General features: G+C 39.2%; 1 protein-coding gene across 2 annotated transcripts in view; it reads right to left on the minus strand.

Moving 5' to 3' along the window:
- Positions 1-6,018, minus strand: part of stxbp5l (syntaxin binding protein 5L) — a 119,087-nt gene extending 113,069 nt beyond the window's left edge. For both annotated transcript variants that reach the window (XM_026295727.1, XM_026295726.1), the window contains exon 1: positions 5,851-6,018. In XM_026295727.1, the coding sequence (XP_026151512.1) occupies positions 5,851-6,018 (168 nt within the window). The remainder of the gene's footprint in view (positions 1-5,850) is intronic.
- Between the last annotated feature and the right edge of the window lie 12,903 nt (positions 6,019-18,921).

Raw genomic sequence — 18,921 nt, forward strand, 5'->3', positions numbered from 1 at the left:
TGCCGTCATGGACAAAGCATTACGAAAGCCCACAAAAATCAAACAGAAGCTATTTCTCTTTCGCACTGTCATACACAGAAAAATACACTGTTCACATACAGGATCTTCATATCATGCTTTGCAGCTGTTTTTTTAAAACTCCTTCCATAATGCCTAGTTCTTTATTCATGCCACGCACCTAAACTCATTCATCTCACCTAATATTTGATTACAAATTCTGTTGGTGTTTCATATCATTATACTGTGGTCATGTGATTTCTTTTCTTTCATTTTTGTAATTTCTTGAAAACAGTGAATAAGCCAAATCACTCCTCAAGTATAAAAGAAACAGATGTTCTTCTGTTCTACATTCAGTGATTTGATAGGATGGATACTGAATAGCTTACTGAATACGCATACACACTATACTTCCTTTAAATTCCTGTCTTCATTACTGTATACACACTTTACTGAACATCTCGCTTCTTGCACTGCTTTTTTCCCCATCTTCCCTTCTCAGCCTGACATCAACTCCTCCTTAATTGATCCCACACTGTGGCTTCTGACAGGCAGCCGACACATGGTAATGTGAGACTAGCTGGAAGTCAACCCACTGAGTCATCACACCCATGGCGAGCTCATGGGGTCGCTGACGAGAGAGTGAGGTGATGTCATCTTCACAAGCCCACAAATCATGTTGTCAGAGGGAAGAGAAAGGGGGACAGTTTGGCAGAGGGAGTCCAAACTCCTAACCTCTGAGCTCCAACCTTGAATTTAACACAAAAAAAAAAAAAAAAAAAAACCCTTCAACAAAATGTTTACTCCTCACCTTTTTGATTTCTTTAAAACCATTCCAGTAACTATTTGAGAAGCAAAAACTGAGAAGCAAAACAATAACAGTATATGGCATTGTCATATTCACATATTTGTCTATACTGTTGCTGCATGTGGCCTAATGGATAGAGAGTTGGACTTGTAACCTGAAAGTTGTGGGTTTGAGTCTCAGGATTGGCACGAATTGTCGGTGGGGTGGAGTGAATAGCCAGTGCTCTATCCACCTTCAATACCTGAGGTGAGGCCCTTGAGCAAGGCACCGGAGCCCCAGGCGTGTGTGCGTCTACTGGTAGCACTTTCGGATGGGTTAAATGCAGAGCACAAATTCCGAATATGGGTCTCCATACTTGGTTACATAAGTCACTTTATTTATTTGCATAGGGTGCTGAGATATGTATCTTCACTAAATAGATGTGTGATTTACATGATAAACTTTGTAATAACATTTGAAGAAAATTCAAATCGGTGATTCAATTGGAAAAAAAAAACATTCATCATTGATAAAATATATCAGTTCATAATCAAAAATAGTACTCTATATCATGTCAAACTATCACATCGCAAACTTCAATAAGACATAATCTTTTAGTGCGCTCGTCGTTGCTGATTATTGTTCCTGAATGGTACAAGATATGGCACAAAGCAGCTATTCTTATGTAAAACTAGAATTATGACTATCCTAGTGGACATAGAACTATAAGGAAATTTAATTTGAAATGTAATTGTGTTGGCGTTATGGGTAATTATACATACCGTTTGAGATTAACCATTTATTAAAGGAGATCAGAAATGTGAATGAGGTCAAGACATCCCAGTAGTGCACCTTTTAACAAAATCCAGTTCCAAAAATATTAAAAACACTTTACACTTCATTAAGCTCTGACATGACTTTTCAATACTGTTCATTTCTCTTAACACTTATAATATCTCATGCATATTATAATTTCTCTCCTTATAAAGCAAATGTGAAAGTTATAATGTTATAATATTGGAAAACATAAGGAATCGCTTTTAGTAGAAGAGTACAGCACTTTCAGAGCTTGCAGCTTTTATTTCATATACAGCTTTTTTTTTAATCCAAGTAGTCATGTGACCTCTAAAGTTAAAATATAAATGATAGCCTCTTTAAACTCCTCAGTATTGATTTTGCAGTTCTCAGAAACATGCTGATACCATATTCCCTTTTTTCAGAACTGATCTTGTAGCTCATCTGAATAGAGTCCTCATTTTAGTTTTTAGTTTTCTATTCTGCTAAACATTTGCTAACATGTGAGTCATGGATTCATCAAGTAGCTGATTACAGTTTTTTGGGTTTGTTTAGAAAGGCAATCATTCAAACTGTGTGTCCTACTGGTTTACAAAAGAGGCTCTATTAGTTAAACATCTGAGGATTGTGCAGAACAGCTAAGAAGATTTCTGTCATGTACCAGGATGATGAGTGCCCATCTGAGACAAAGCATGAAGGACTGCACCTGCTCGATAATAATTTTTACATACAGTATACATAGCACCAAAATGAGGTCCCTCTGCTGAGAAGTATGTCAAGCTAACACTTCATAGTATTACACCAGCAGCAACAGCTTGTAATGCTCACAGTCAACAGAATGGATCCATGATTCAAGCAGCTTACATCAAATCCTGATCTTGTCATCAGCATGTAATATCAGGGATCAAGATTTATTGGATCGTGGAATGTTGTTCTACACGTCATCATCTGCTGATCATACCCCCCATCTCATCTTCCTGTTCTTAGCTAACCCAGCAGGGCCTTCGCTGATTAGCAGACTCACTTCAATGCTTGACAGGTTGTCAGAGATACCATTGTGAATATAACTTTTGTTCTGAGCTATTATTTGCATATTTGCCTTGAACAAATCTGGCCATTCCCTCGGACCTTTCTCCTTGTCAACGTGTTTTCACCTACATCACTGGCACTGCCTGTTTATCTGTAATCTCCAGTCATTTCACATAGCTCTGGCTCTCTTGACCCTATTTGCAGCCTTTAAAGACTGAAAATGCAGCCTCAACAAATGGTACAGGGGGAAAGCTGTAAAAAAATCTAAATCAACTCATGTTAATTATTAATTAATAATAATACACCATTTGTCTTTAAAATGTCGTATAAGTGTCTACAAATGTATAAGTGTCTACAGCTTTTACACAGTACTGTAATACACAAGCTTCGGTCAAGTCTGTGCTTTTGGTAAATGAATGAAATTTTCCTCTGCCTGCAACTGGAGTGCTGTACTGTAGTTTTAGTCAGAGAGAAAGTGCTTTCCTAACTCCAAACTCTGAGAAAAAGTAAGTCAGTAAAACACAAAGCCTGCTCAGCCTTAACCACCATTTCACCACATGCCAGTTGCATTAAAAAAAAAACATTTTTTTCTCACATGAACAGAGATCTACATTCAGTGCAGACTAACAGCAATAAAAGGGTTTCTGTCATGTTAGTGTTTGGTCACAGTATTAACGTTTCAAGTGTTCCTCGTGGTTTCTTCTGTGGTAATTTGTCATTTTCATAAATACCTTCTCCTTGTGTCATTCAGATCAGTGAACTCAACTGCTAACACAGTGCACCTTCCTCCCTTAACACAAACTCACCTTACTATAAACAGAAATGAGCCTATTGATAGATCCTTACATTACTCCCCGAGTGAGATGTAGCACCTTGAAATAAACTAGAAACACAGAAACTCCTGAATAATTCAATCCAGATGATTTGTTGCATCGTCCCACACTGTCAGTGAGGATAGAAGCCATGACTAACTGTGAGAAGTTAGCCAAGATGCTAAACACTCACACACATATTGCACCAGCTTACTATTAGCCTATTAGAAAGTGGAGATTCTCTCTAAATATAATTGGGGGAATGAATGGAAATGGCAATTTTACCTACCTACTTTATAAGCAGTTTCTGAACATTTAATTGGAGGACTGTGCATTTGGTTTACATTCATGAAATGCACTTACTCCTGTTCATCCAGCCAACGAAATATATACTGTATGTTACCTTGTTTGTTTTGATGTAAGATTCCCCTTCCACCTACATAGAAACCAACCACTTTCTGCTATATACAACACACTCATATTTTGTGGCTCAGTGGATGAGGAAAAAGGTCAATGCTGAAAGATTTTTATTCATTAAATGGTTCTTAAGGTCTCTGTTTGCACATGTCTGTATTTCATATTCTGCCTGGCAAAAAAAAAAATGAGAGAGCAGTATTTTTGCAGGATGATTAGAGAGGCAATAACAATAGAGGCTTCTTTTGCACAGTCACTCTTCCATCCTCCAAAATACCCACTAAATTCAACTTTTACTTGCAGATAGGTTTTCCACGTTACCCATATGCTTTTAAAGTTGTATCTAAGGTGAATATTGTTGGTAAGTATGTGGTTTTCAGGGAGATTTATGTCTAAAACATATCTTGAAACAATATAAGTGATATGTGGGGGAAATAATAAAAATGTCACTGCACAGTGGATCGATCTCACGTACAACCTTACTCTACCATCACACCTTGAACCCTGTCTGCACTAGAAAAAGGAGTTGACAGACATAATTGGCACAGTTGTGTCAGTGAAGTTGTCTGTGGCTGTCTCACTTTCTTCCACACACACTCACGCATGCACGCACACACGCACACATATATACAGACGTACAATCTGCACTGGCTCAAAAACACTGAAGAAATGTGCTGGAGGTGGTGGTGGAATGGGGGGGGGGGCATATTTGTAGATTCAGGGCTTTTCTATTGCCTTTAAAAACAACCATGCATTAAGCCACTTGCTGAGGAGGAGCAGCTTCCTGCTTGGGACCAGGCAATCATGCTGTTCTTTTCCAGCACTTTCTCCTCCCTGCCTGCCTGCTGAGGGTGCTCTGCAGCATCCTTTTCAGCTTGTGAATCAACCTCTCTCCTGACTGTCCTCCTCCCCCATCTTCTCCATAGAAAACACACACACACACACAGTGTCACTCTGTCCAATAATAATATAGCTCCGCAAACAACCCGGTTTCTTTTGGGTTCTCAATGAATTATTCTCAGCCATGTGCAAAAAATCGCCCCCCCACCTTTTTTTTTCCTTTACGGGTGAGGAATAAATGCTGCAGCCAGGTTCGAAATGCATCCAGAAAAGGGCTGCAATGGGCGGCAGAGGCTGCTATAAATACCCCCACCTCCCTCCACCTCCACCAACCGTCCATATCCCTCCCTCATTCTCTCCCTCCTTCTCAGTGAAAAGCACATCAGCTAGGACAGTACTGCAGGGTCTCTCCGCCGGCTTGCTGTGTACTTTTTTCATATAAGGGAGGGACACCAGTTATGTCATCGCTCTTACACCGTCCGTGCCTTCCTGTTGATGCAACGGAGAGGCTACTATTCACTGACTTCCTCTGGGTCGTTTATATCGCATGTGTGTAGGCAGCCGCAGTCTATACAGCATGCTGATGACGGCGCGCACACTATAGCTAAGTGCACATTGCCTGATGGTGAGAGCTGGAGTGTAACCTGCTCCAAACTACACACGCACGCACACACATGCACACACTTACATGCACATGCCAGCTGTACCAGCTGTGCACACATGTCCGCGGGGGCAAAGCTTTATGTAGATGAACAATGGGAGACTAATGGAAAAACCGCAAATATTGGCCGTTAAGGCCCTAAAACAAACAGAAACAGCCACGTGAGCTGATAAGAACAGCAGCTTTTGTCTAGTGAGGCTTTAGATGCGTCTCGCTGCTGCTTTGGCTAAAACTGTTTTCATTCTCAAAAGAACTGAAAGCCAGGAGCTGCCCATGGTGCTGAACTTCCAACACAGGCCATCGGATTATAGCGCAGCAGCTGAACTCGCTCCAGATTCAACTTCACGACCCCTTTCAACTGCATTGTCTACATTCAGCGTCTATAGACGCTTTTTGATAAGATTATGTCCCTATATGTAAATGCGTGTGGGTAAGCTATTGGTACTGACTGTGCACCTCACTCCTTTGTCCAGTGCTGAGGGCCTAAACCGGAACAGAGCTCTTCATCTACCCACCTTACACAGCTGAAAGTTTTCTGACACTAGCGTCTCCTGGATGTCGATTTCCTTGGGAGTTGGCGCCGCGGTGGGAGTCCCGGCCGCGCTGCCGCACGACGGGGATCCGATATTCCCTCCCGGAGAGGAGGTGGTCAAGCCGTCCAACACCTTCCTAAACTTCTTCATTTTCTAGAGCGCTTTTGTATGTTTCAGTTTAGGGATGAAGAGGAGAAAGACCACTCTGCCTTCTTTGTTTTCCCAGAGTTCCCGGTCTCCCCTCAGATACAAGATCCAAACTCGTTTAAGCAGCCAAAGAAAGAAAACGTGGCTTCCTGCAGCTGTAGCCGGATAAAGGGATCCACTCTCCGTTTTTCTCTCTTAGGTGCAATTTAAAAAGTCATAGAGGCACCTCATCTTGCTCTCTGACCGCTGTCCACAAGAAATGCGTCTGATCCACTCTGATCTGAGGATTAGAGCCAATGTTGCAGATGCTGTATCGTATCAGAGCATGCACCGATTACTGAAACCACTCAACTTCATCTTCCTTCTGCACCCTGAAGTTACTTTCAATTCCTGGGCTTGGAGAAAAATCCCACACTTCAACATAATCAGAGAACCGAGCAGCAGATATTTAGAGGTCTCATAAAGAAGCGGGGGGGGAAAAAAAAGAAATTCAAGCAGGTCAATCCACTTATCCACCAAAAAGTACTTTTACATGTCTGTGGCTTGCAGTCACAGGAAAGAGGTGGTAACAGAGCGAAGATGCAGAGGCAATGCAGTTAAACGTGGTAGGACTCCACAGGCAGGCCGGAGAACGAAACAACTCAAGCATCGAGGAGGGAAAAGAGGGAGATGATAGTGTGCGTTAGCGGTGTGAAGTGGAGATTAATCTATGCTTCTGATGCGGGTCGGATTTTCATACCATCCAGCTGTGTTTCAGCGACGCTACCCCGCAGTCCAAAGACAGGAGACGGGAGCTCTCCGTGGTTCTGAAAAACCATAACCAGCCAGCCCCCCCCCCCCCCCCCCCCCCCACCAGCACCACTCTCCTCTCCGCCTTCTTTCACCAACGATTGGATACATCAAGTAAACAGAATGGTGAAGGGGGAAAAAAACAAACACACACACGAATAAAGGAATAGTTCATAAAAAAAAAAAAAAATCAATTTCCCATTACTCCTCCCTTACCTGCATGTAAAGCAATGCAGTCAACAAAAAGAGGCAGGATTAGATAAATATCTGAAATCTTGCACCCTGTGGATGGTTAAAGCCTTTTAGGACTGCTGTGTTAATTGGCTCTATTTGCAGGCGCTAACTGTCCTGCCAGTTCGCCAGACACTCTTCATCAACAGGATCTGTACAGTGAGATAATGCCCATGCATGAATATCATCAGCTAAAGTCTGAGCCTCTTTAGGGAAAAGGGGAAAAAAGAACTCACAGTAAATTGTTTCAGGCCTCTTGATATTTTCAGATTTTATTTTTCAATGATAAGGAATTGCCCTCTGGATTTTGTTAGCTGTATATTATTATACTTTCATTATTCTGTATGGTTTATTTTCTAAACTGGTTTTTGCTCTTTTTGAAGGCAATCATGTGACAGTTCTGGCTACATGACATATGTTTGAAGAAAGCATGCAGAAATTATTTATTTTTAATGTAATGCTGAACTTAAAAGCAAAGTGTAAATGTTGTAGCAGTATCTAGTGGTGAGATTGCAGAATGCAACCTTCTGAGCACCCCTCACACCCTTTCCCCCCCATGTCCAGGGACAAGAAGGGCACAGTGACTGTCACGTTTAAGACAAAACATGATTCCCTGTTAGAGCCAGTGTTTGGGTTGTCCATTGCGGGCTACTGTAGAAACATGGCGGCACAACATGGCTGCCTTTGTGAAAGGAGACCTGCTCCCTGTGTAGATTAAAAGGCTTATTCTAAGATTAAGAAAATGCACCAGTTGGTATTTTTCATTACACACTAATGACAACATATTATTTATCAACACTATCTTCCATTTCTGTTACTAGATTGTCTAATTATTACACATTGAACTTTTAAATTAGGCCTATAAAGAAATGTACTGAAAAGCAACTGACAGGTTTGACCAGAAGTGATCGAGCGAGAGTAGTGTCTGGTTGGGGAAGTTCTTCTGCAACGACAAAGAGAGTGTGAGTGTAGCCCTGAAAAACATCAGCTACTGTTGCCTGTTTCAGACACGTCATAGGTTTTGATCAGTTCTTCTCAATATATTAATGGACACAACATGCAAAACATGTTTTAGTCAATTAACCACAATGAAAATACACTTTACATGACCACAAACCAAAGTTATTATTGCTCTCTCACCTTTCACTCAGAACGTTATGAAATGAGATTTGATCCTGGCTACATAGCCACCAACTGGTTTCTTCTTCTAAAGTCTTTGATTGGTCCTGTGGCTGCCAGCGAGTGCATTTTAAAAATCAAGCATCTGCAATGGTCAGCCATAGTCACTGAAAAACATCAACACATTATGTTGTCAGAAAATCAAACCCTGAACCCAGAAACTCTACTACTAATAACCTCATATTTAATTCTGGAGCCATTGGTAGACTCCAATATGTCACAATTATCCATCCATTCAACTATAACCATTTATCTTTGAGGGTTACAGGGTGGGGCCTGAAGACACAGGTCGAGAGGCAGGTTAAAACCCCAGACAGGTCACCAGTCCATCACAGATATCATTAAAAATGGAAAATTAAATACTTTGAAAAACAATCTAATAATAATAAATTCTAAGTAAGATGGGTTTGAATTTTCTAGTAAATTGGATGGATAACATCTATATTTGAATCCTTAATCATGCAGTTTTTAAACTCAGTTATCAGATGCTGGAGTGGCTCTTTTTGTTAAGTACAGATAGATCCATGCTGGGCATGTACAATAGAAGCAAAGTGTGAAAACAGAGACAATGAAATCTGTGAATGTGGGGTGTACTGATTACAGCTTTTAGAGAGCCCAGGAAAGCAAGTGCTGTTAATATGAATTGCTTCCTAACATTAGTTATATTTCTAGCTGATCTTTTAAATGCGCGCTAACAGGTTACAGTAACACGGTGAATATGGAAAAACTGCCTGTTTAATGGTAGCATTGACACTAGCATTTTGTCTAAGCATAGCATGACACAGACAATAGCATGTTTTTTTCTGATGCAGTTAGCTGTTAGCTTTCATCCAGAGAAGCTTTCTGTCTTGTTCCAAACACAAACACACCAGCCCACTAGATATGTTATTTCAGTTTTCTCAATACAAGGACTTGACCTCAGGCTGCTTTCACATAAGATGTTCAGAGCTTCTACTTACCACTACACTAAGCTGCACTGTGTGTCTATGTGTGTGCAGTATGTTTGTGTAGCCAATTTTTACTACATCCCAACTGATGGGGAATAAACACAAATGCAGAATATAATATTGAGACTCTATTTGTTCAAAGACAATAATAGTCAATACAAACACGCACCCACAGAGAGCTTGGTTTTGGACGGTACATGGTAATTAGGATGGTAACTAATTCATGGCCAAAGATAATGTGTGGATGTGAGATAATGGGAAAACAAAAAACAAAATAATAAAAAAAAATAAATCTGAGTATTCAGTATTTTGTGAAAAAGAAGATAGGTACTTAAAGTTGTTCATGTTCATCACTTTTTAGTTATAAAATGTTTTCCGCACACTGTCCTTTGATTTTCCTTTGCAACAAGATGTGTTGGTGCAATCAAAAATCTACTAATGCTGTAAAAGTCACTATGATAGTTATAAATGGCATGTATTCAGTCAGCTTCATCTCAGAGATGATATGCTAAGGTAAATTCTTAAGAACAGATGTAATTAAAAGCCCAGGCAAATGATTTAAATTCAGAACGAATTTGTGCACACACACTCACACATTAGGACCAAATCCAGTGGTAAAATTACTATTGATTAAGACCATGTTGTGGGATGATTGTAAATGACAGACAGCCAGAGGTGACTATAACACTGCTTGGTGATAAGTGTGAGAGTGTGTCAACAAATACTTTGCACAGAACATGTGAGGCAATCACGTGCTGAGGAATCTGACAGATATGATTAGTCAGTAGTTATTATTCACAAAAAAGCCTAATGATAAAATCACTTTATAATAAAAGGGGTACCACATAACTAGTACTGTATGCATCATCAGAAGCTTGCAGAGGTTAGGAGACCACATACAAAGACCACTGATACAGGTGTGTTGGCCTGTCATTTCAGGCGGATGGTAATGTAGATATGGTAGTTGGTACACTTTGGTCTAGACTGAAAGATAGAAATTAAATCGATTGCCATGAAACATGATGGAGAAATTCATGTTGCCCTCAGTATGACTGTCATGCAATACAGTAATTTTGCCAAACACCTACGATGATATTCCCATCAGCCTCAGCAGTACATTGTCTAATGTAAATTAGAAAAATGCTAAGATGTTAAACTGAGATGGTGAGTACAGTGAACACTGTACCTGCTTAATATCAGCAGGTTGGTATGCACCACTGTACTTATGTTATACTCTTGCTTAATTGTAAATGGTAGATTGTCGCCACATTGACTTTCCTCTGCAGCTGTTTTAAAGGGCTTTTTATTTTGCAAAGTATTGGTAAGCCATAGAGAGGGGGGATGCCTACAGTTTGTCTGATTTTCTCCTTCCAAATGGAATGAAAATATATTAATTTAAAATGGGACAACTTTGAGCTCCATGTAGATTTAGTGTCAGTGCAAATGGAAAAAAATGAAATGTAGCATTAGTATAAGCAACTATTTAGAAATGTGAAAAAGATGTAACAAAAAAACTAACAGGATCACAAAATGTTTAGTTGTTGAGTGTTCATTTCTCTATCAAGACTTGTCAATCACTTTAAGAGTGATAGGTTGTCCCACTTCTGTGTTAAATTTTTGATGGTGACCTTTGATTTACATTTGGATCACAGACTGGGGCTTTAAATTATTGATGTATTAACCTGTATGCAGCATTTTAATATTGTCTGGGTGGTGCTAAAGTCAGAGTACCTCATGTTGTTCAGTTTGGTATTACAGCAATTTATTTATGGTTTATTTATTGTTTATACTATATGCTCAAAATATATTTGTGTTGCAAGAGTTTTATATACAAAGTAACAAGCAACTACAAGCTGCAGATAAATGTATAAAATGGCAGTATAAAGTAATTATGTAGGTAACAGTAGCTCACTACTAAAAATGCAGTGAACAGCTCAGCATCAGTTGCACTGCTAACTCCAAAACATCGTGGCTCTCCACCATCCCGCGGTAAAGATAACAAAACATCCATAATAAGCATGTAATCAATATTTCATCCTACATCTGAAAGGATGTTTTCAGGTCACCTCCTTATTGATTGAACCACCCACACACTCTACACTCATATTTGTAAGAGAAGGTTATGATTGTGTATCCACCTGTCATCTGTGATGTAAATATTTTTGTTATCGACTCACTTGTTTCGGGTCTGACTGCAGAGGAGGTGCAGAGCATTTAAAAATGTTTCTCCACGGTCTCCTAAAGAACAAAATCACTAAAACTACAGTAATCAAGATAAACAGAAGTTAATAAAAATACAGATAAGTTCAGATCATATAGTGAATGTTTGTTTATACTAGACTAGAAACTAAAAAGCATTGGGTGCTTTATTGAGCCATCCCAGTATTTCTTGACTCAACACACATCGTGTTGAGTGTGGTTACAGGAACCACAAATCACATTTCTGACCACACCTTTGGGTGCAGGCAGCAAAACAAGTTAACAAGTTAAACAAGTTACTCTTTAATTGCACTACACCAAAAGTGAGTAAAGGAAAGAGAAAAACAGACTGCAAGTGAAGTCTATGGATTCTCAATTAAATAGTGATTAAATGGGAGACAAAAGCACAAAACAAGATGAAACAGGAAGGAAAGGAGGAGAGATGGAGTTCAGTTTTCTACTACAAGCAAAAAGGGACTTGTCAGGATGGTGATCAAGAACCCAAGTCATTGTAACAGAGCTTCTAACATCTTCTGCAGAGAAACTGCTGGAAGGACAACCATCTCAGCAGCTATCCCTCAGTCAAGCCTTTGTGGAAGAGTGGCTAGATGGAATCCACTTTGAGTAAAAGGTACAAGATCAAATGTATTTGTTTTTCTACTTTTTCTACTATGGAATACTTTTATTCATACCGAAATTATGAAAACTATCCAGCTTGTAGTTCACTACGTCCACAACTGAAATATGAGTTGGAAACATTGGAAATGCATTAGTGAAAATATGCATTTTGATTCAGATACATTCCACTTTTAACTTTTAGAATTACCTCCAAGCACCCTGGGGACAATTCTGACAGACCCTCCCAACTGAGATGATTACCACTGTCTCAGACCACCCACTGATCCACGAGCCACTTTGGCCCAATTAATACCTGCTGGGTGAGCTGATAAAAGTGCACAGGAGCAGGGTTTAGACGGAAAGTGAAGCCATGAAAAGTTGTTTTTTTTAATCAATTTCCAATTAAGAATTCATTCTTGTCTGTAGAACCACAGGTAATTGAGTCAAAATGGAGGAAGTAAGGGGCCAAAGAGGCGGTGCTGATCCTTAAGGGACAGTTCATTTCCATATAAATGAGCTGGTAAATGCTTGTCTGATTTTTGAGATTCATTATTGACCAGAAGACAAAAACAAGTAATGACCAGTTTCTTTTTATTTTCTTAGGGTTACAATTTACACCTGTTTCAGAAGGTGTTCAGGCCCCTCCAGATTCTCCACACTCTGCTGTGCTGTAGGTTTAATGTTAAATGGAATAAATTACCATTTTTTGCTCATGACTCTACATTTAATAATTCTTAATGAGAGAGTCGGCACATTCATTGAAAGATGAAATGTGAAATGTATCTCCTTTACAAAGGCATTCAGACGTTTTGCTGTGGCCCTCTAAATTGGATCAAGGATCCTAATGCTTAAAGTAAATCTGCAAAACGTCCCTGAAGAGACATCAATTTCATCGACACTTTCAATCTGACTGGGGTTGGAATAAGATACACTGTCCAAATCCAGGTGTGAAAAGCATGCACAGACTGAAGTGCGGTCTTAAAGGTCTTTTGTGAGATGTTTCAGCTTATTTATTTTTAATGAATTTGCAACTTAAAAAAAAAAAAATTAAAAAATGGGTATTAGGTGTAGCTGAATTGGCAAAATGCCAAATCTGTCCAATTAAAATTATAAGTACACCTCAAAGTGCGAAAGGCGCAGAGGCTTTGATACTTTCCGAAGGAACGGTTTCTTATTCCAAAGCTGATAAAACTGGCTGATATTTTTCTTAGAAAGTGCAAATGGTTTCTTATAAAAATCTAGTGAAGAGTCATTCTTCATCACCCCTAAGCAAACAGAAACCTTCAGAAGAAAAGATAGCAAGAGTCTTGATCAGTCTAAGGGCCCAGTGGCATTTCGTCATGCTAATCATGCATCATTACATATATACAGACATCACATCCATCACTGAATAGGCAACTCATCTTTGTCCCTTTAATGGACATTCCTCATAAAAACAGTTACCAATAGGGCTGTTTGTTTGGTGAAATAAGCACTAACTGAAGTATGGCTGTTTTTAACATTTTGAATACTCACTTATTAAAAAAAAAAAAAAAAATCAATAAAACTGAAATGTGAAATGCATATATGTGATAAACTGATATTGTGTCATGCTGTCATGTGGCACTGGTGCATCTTATTTTGCGTTCTATCATTTTTAATTAACACGTTAGTAGTAAAAGAGCATTGATTTCTTAATACAAAAATTCATGGACAAGAACTTAAAGACATAACAGACGTAGTAATAAATGTTATGTGTTTTGAAAGCTTTGTTTTCCTACCAAATTAATCAAGTGCATCTACAATAGAGTATTTCTTTTAAAAAGCTGCATTTTCCAGAGTGGAAAGCACTCTCATGGTTGCTAAAAGGCCACAATGGACAGAAAAATGTTTCTGCATTACAGTGAACATGGCCTCAAAGAAATATAGCACCTAAGTGGCTCCATTACAGACACTGATTCAGAAGATGTCACATTTGAGGACCATTATGGACAATAGCTCACTTTCAGCTGCAATAAAACTTCACTTTTATTTGATGGTCCAGTTTGTTTATGGATTTACTGCATATATAACAATCTGACAGGTTTGTTTTAGGTCATATTATATGCAGGAAGGTTGCAATAACTGCATGATATAGGGATGATTCTGGTAGTAAAGGCCTTTTCATAGACGTTTACTAGGTAGAAATATTTTCATCTCAAAATAATAACTAAATAGAATTACTTACTAGGGGTATAAAACTGACTCAGCTATGCTAGTAGCAGAAAATGCAATCCAGTCCTCGACTTCGATCAAATACAGAAAGCCAGACAGCATGACAACAAGGACAAAAAGGGACACAATCCATCGATCTGCCCCTCTTCTCCTTCTTTGTCTGCTAAGGAACATCCCTACTGTTCATCTAATCCTGCAGAGTGCCACAAGCTGCAGTATATGAAGAAAGGATAATGTTAAGACCTTTCTTTTACTGGCATTTTCTTCTTTTCTTCTCCTGTATTTTTTCTGTTACTGCATTTTTTATTTTTTATTATGGGGCATTGTCCCCAAAACATAATGTTTTCTGCCATCCACACAAGCAGAGGTCTTTTTGCTTTGTAAAACACCACAACAACCCCATGATCTTGTTTAGCAGTCTAGTGGAATCAAAATATAGGTTGATCTTGGTACCAAATACATTTGAAGGATTTCTAAAATGTAATCAATTTTCCACTTATCTTTCCTTCCTCCTGTGATAGAAAGTGGGTGCAAGCCTTCAGTCATCATCTGCTTTTCTTCCTTTAGAAATACAACGTGACAAGTTGGGTTTACCAGAGAAAAATACTTGTGCAATATGCATGGTGTTACACATGTGTGGCTTCATCTCCTTATCATTTATTTTCAGACTATTCGTTGCATCCAGCATATCACTGATTGTTATTTTTAGATCTCTATGCTTGACTAGATCTCCACACAGCTTATGACCTATAAGAGGATGTAGGGGACACTGTGCAGAGGGAATAGCCAGCTGTGACCTTGATCCAATGGCCTCACCTCTCAAACATACCGTATAAATCAGTTAACAGACAATAAGTCTTATGTTAAATGGCACAGAGTCAAGTACACAACATATTTTCAGGGAAAATGAAAGCACTAGTAAATACTTCTGAAAGGTAAATCAGCTGAAACAGGATAACTCACCTTTCAGGTAGTATTTCTCAGACATCACAAAAAAAAAAATATATATATATATATGTATATGTATATGTATATGTATACTTTAAGCTCCAATTAAAAACATTCCCTGATGAGATTAAGGCAGGTTGCACTCTAGCCTCCTGCAAAAGCTCAATAATTCTTCTACACACCCACACTCAGTGAATGTAGTGATGTTTTTTCTCTCTATGTGTCAGTCCTGTGACAGTCTGTCAACCGGCCCCCTGCGACCTTCTATAGGATAGAGTTAGTGGACGGACTGGTGAAGCCAGTTGAAGCATATCTGTTATAGTGGAACAAATTATGCCTAATGCTTTTAAATGCTTTACAGAGAGTGGAGATTACAGGTTCATCAGTGGAAAGATAGGAGCAAAAAGGCATTGCCAGATGGATGCCATGCATCTGGAAGAAACCATTTAATTCCAATATACTCTAAAGTATAAATGCACCCAAGCTAGCACTGTTTCATGGGAGCTGTTAACCATTAAACAGTTCAATTCTAACCTCAAGCGTTGTAGTAAATGCTCATTTATTTTAGAATATGGATAGCCACCCCCAAGAAAATGGTTCACAAACCAATGAAAGAAATCCAGAGATTGTATTGATTTAGTGGAACAGCAGTTTGCCAAGCAAAGGCACTAGACATGTTTTCTTATAGAGTGCTGAAGTAACCTTAATGATTGCATGATTTACATTGACTTCTATCAGCCAAAGGGCATGGAAGAAAAATCGAACGCTGGGAAAAGCTGGTCTACCAAAGAGAACATTCAGTTGAAGCCCAAAATGGAAATTCATACCACTGAGCTCTAACAGGTTTGAGTGCGAGGTTTCTGCCTGATGACCGTGTCATCCGTCGATGTCACTGGCAGCAGACAACTAATAGAATGACCCAGGGACCTGCTGGGGCTGCCGTGTGGCTGCCAGGTGAAGGAAGTCTGTTTCCAATCACATAAGGCCTTTAGGGGCTTCTTTACACTTGATTCAGGGTTCACTGCTGGTTGGAGGATTTTTATCAATGATGTAAGCTGTTGACAGTTACATCACAGATAAATCAATAAATAAATCAATAAATCACTAGTGCTCTGATTAACTTGGCTGAGTATAGATTGTTGTGATGCTGTGTGTGTGTGTGTGTCAATCATACATTCTAAGCTTAATTAAAGTAGATTGAGAATTAAGAGAAAAGCAGCAAACAAAGATCAACATCAAACATTTCACTTCCTGAGAATAAAGGTATCTGTTAATATTACTCATAGTGTGATTCATCCTTTTGCTGAATACTGATAAATGACTAGATGTTTTAACTTGACTGGTGAGTCATTGTTCTATTAAGTGAAGACATTATCAAATCCCACTGTTTTTTAACCTGACAGACAAACAGGATGGAGCCCTGGGTTAATTCAAGCTCATTGTAGAGATGAATGAGTCACACATTAATGAATAGTTTGCTTCCTGAGGGACCTGAAAGGTTCATTTTGCCAGGAGACTGAGACAAGGCTTTTGTTTGGTGGCACAGAAACAAGTCCCTCTGTTGGATAATCATTGATAACAAGAAGGTGACGTCAACACCACAGACTCTTGGGAGTTGTCCTGTAGGGCCTGGCGGTGGGTGGAAGAGGAGGTGTGAAGCCAGAGTGGCACCAGACAATAAAAAAGCAACCACAAATTGAAGTGAGAGAAATGCATATTCCCAACTATATAGTGGCTAGAAAAAAGTAATGGTACTCTTTGTAATTCCCTGGTTTTCTGCATAAATTGTCCATGAAATGTGAACTGAGCTTCATCAAAGTCACAAATATCAACAAACAGTATTTATTAGGTGATAAAATGTGTTTTAGAACTACCTTGACCTATAAAATCCCTTGTGCTATTCACAAGTCAGGCCTCATGGAAAAAGAAATCCCAGAAGACCTAGGATCAAGACTTGTTGATTTGCCTCTCACTAAAAAAGGCTACAGAGTAATCTCAAAGATTTTAGGTATTCATAAGACCACAGTTAGACATATTTTCTAGAAATGGAGACAAATTGGTATTAGATACTCTCCTTAGAAGCCATGCATCGCTCCAAAGGCACAACCCAGGGTGCTCAAAGAGATAAAAAAAAGACATGAAAACTAAAGACATGAAGGATGTATTGGAGCTGGTTCATGAGTGTACCATACATAGGTCTTTGAGCAGTGGCGTTGTCCATAGTAGAACACTACGGAGGAAGCCGCTGCATGTGGTTTCAGGAAAAGAAAATGTGCCTTTTGGAGTGTCCCATTTGGAGCCCAGACATCAACCCAATAGAGATGCTGTGCAATGCCCTCAAGAGAGCTGTTCACGACAGATGTCCTACAAATATGGCTGAGCTGAAGTAGATCAATAAGGAAGAATGGAATGAATGAATGGAATGAACCCAAAGTTCATGACCGTTGTGCAGGTCTTATCCACAGTTACAAGAAACACTTTTTAGGTCACTGCTGCCAAAGGAGGTTTCACAATTTCTTAAAACACAATTTGATTGTGTTTTATCATCTTACAAATATTGTTTGCTGATATTTGTGATCTTGGGTAAGCTCAGATCGCATTTCATGATCAGAAAACCAGGACACTTTTTAATTTTTTTCTGTTTAATACTCATAAATTTTCTGAAAGCAGGGTAACAGTGAGAGTCATCAATAGAGAAATCATTATTTCATAAATAATGCTTCACACATCCATTAGTTTCTTCCACTAACTGTTTCAAACTTTTAGTCAAAGACTATATCAAAGATGGTCAACACAAAGTTTGGGTCACATTGTGATCATTTATAATAAAAATCATACTTTATGCCTCATGAACAATCTTACTGTCACATATGCTACATAAGCTAAAGTCTTGTATCATGGGGATGCATAAACTAGAAATGCAACTTGCAAAATGTTTGCTTCATTGCTCTGATCTTTACTTTGTCATCAGCTTTCACATGACCTGATGAAATGGCTTAATTAACTGTGGCCTTAGCTAAACTGTTGTGGTTTACAAATGAAACTATTTCACACTGACATACACACTGACACATCATCAGGGTGGCATGCTCCACATGGTGCATGAGCAATAGCAGCTGATGTCCATCCATTAACTATCCTGGCTATCCTGTAGAGTATCCCATCTGACACTGGTTGATAGGTGGGGTAGACTAAAAACAAATGTTGTGTTTGATAGGAGGGCAAAGGCGCAGACAAACAACACCAATCTTAGGCCATACTGCCATGAATGCAAAAACTACCAAATGAAATGCTGCAGCCCTGTTAACTGGAAGATTGCAGATATTCCTCTACTGGGAAATTATTGTTCACACTACCTTACTATCCTGACAGCTTGTGTTTTTCACATTATATGTAGTATGTATAATACATAGAGCCAGTGTGAACAAAAGCAGAGACACATCAACTTGGAAGGGTGATAGATCAGTACAGGCTGGATGATTGGGATACAGCAAACCGGCAGAGTCGGAGAGATAACAAGCTGATAACAAGCACCAGACAATTTGGCAAACGGGTACTGATACCTGGGCTGTTTATACTAGGCATGCTGATAAGAGAGCTGGAGGCAGCAGAGCAGGCAAATGATTGAATCAGGTAAGTGGCTAGAGCAGGAAACTTAGTGAGGTCTACTAGTGGAGAGGTGTAGGATAACAGCTCCTGGAAAATTCTATAATTAATAATACAAAGCAGGTGTAGAGAGTCAGTCTGAGGCTGAAGGGAAGTAAGAGGAGTTGGTGCACATGTCGCCATGACAGCTAACTGA

This window comes from Mastacembelus armatus, chromosome 21 (assembly GCF_900324485.2).
Source record: "Mastacembelus armatus chromosome 21, fMasArm1.2, whole genome shotgun sequence".
Classification (NCBI taxonomy): Eukaryota; Metazoa; Chordata; class Actinopteri; order Synbranchiformes; family Mastacembelidae; genus Mastacembelus; species Mastacembelus armatus.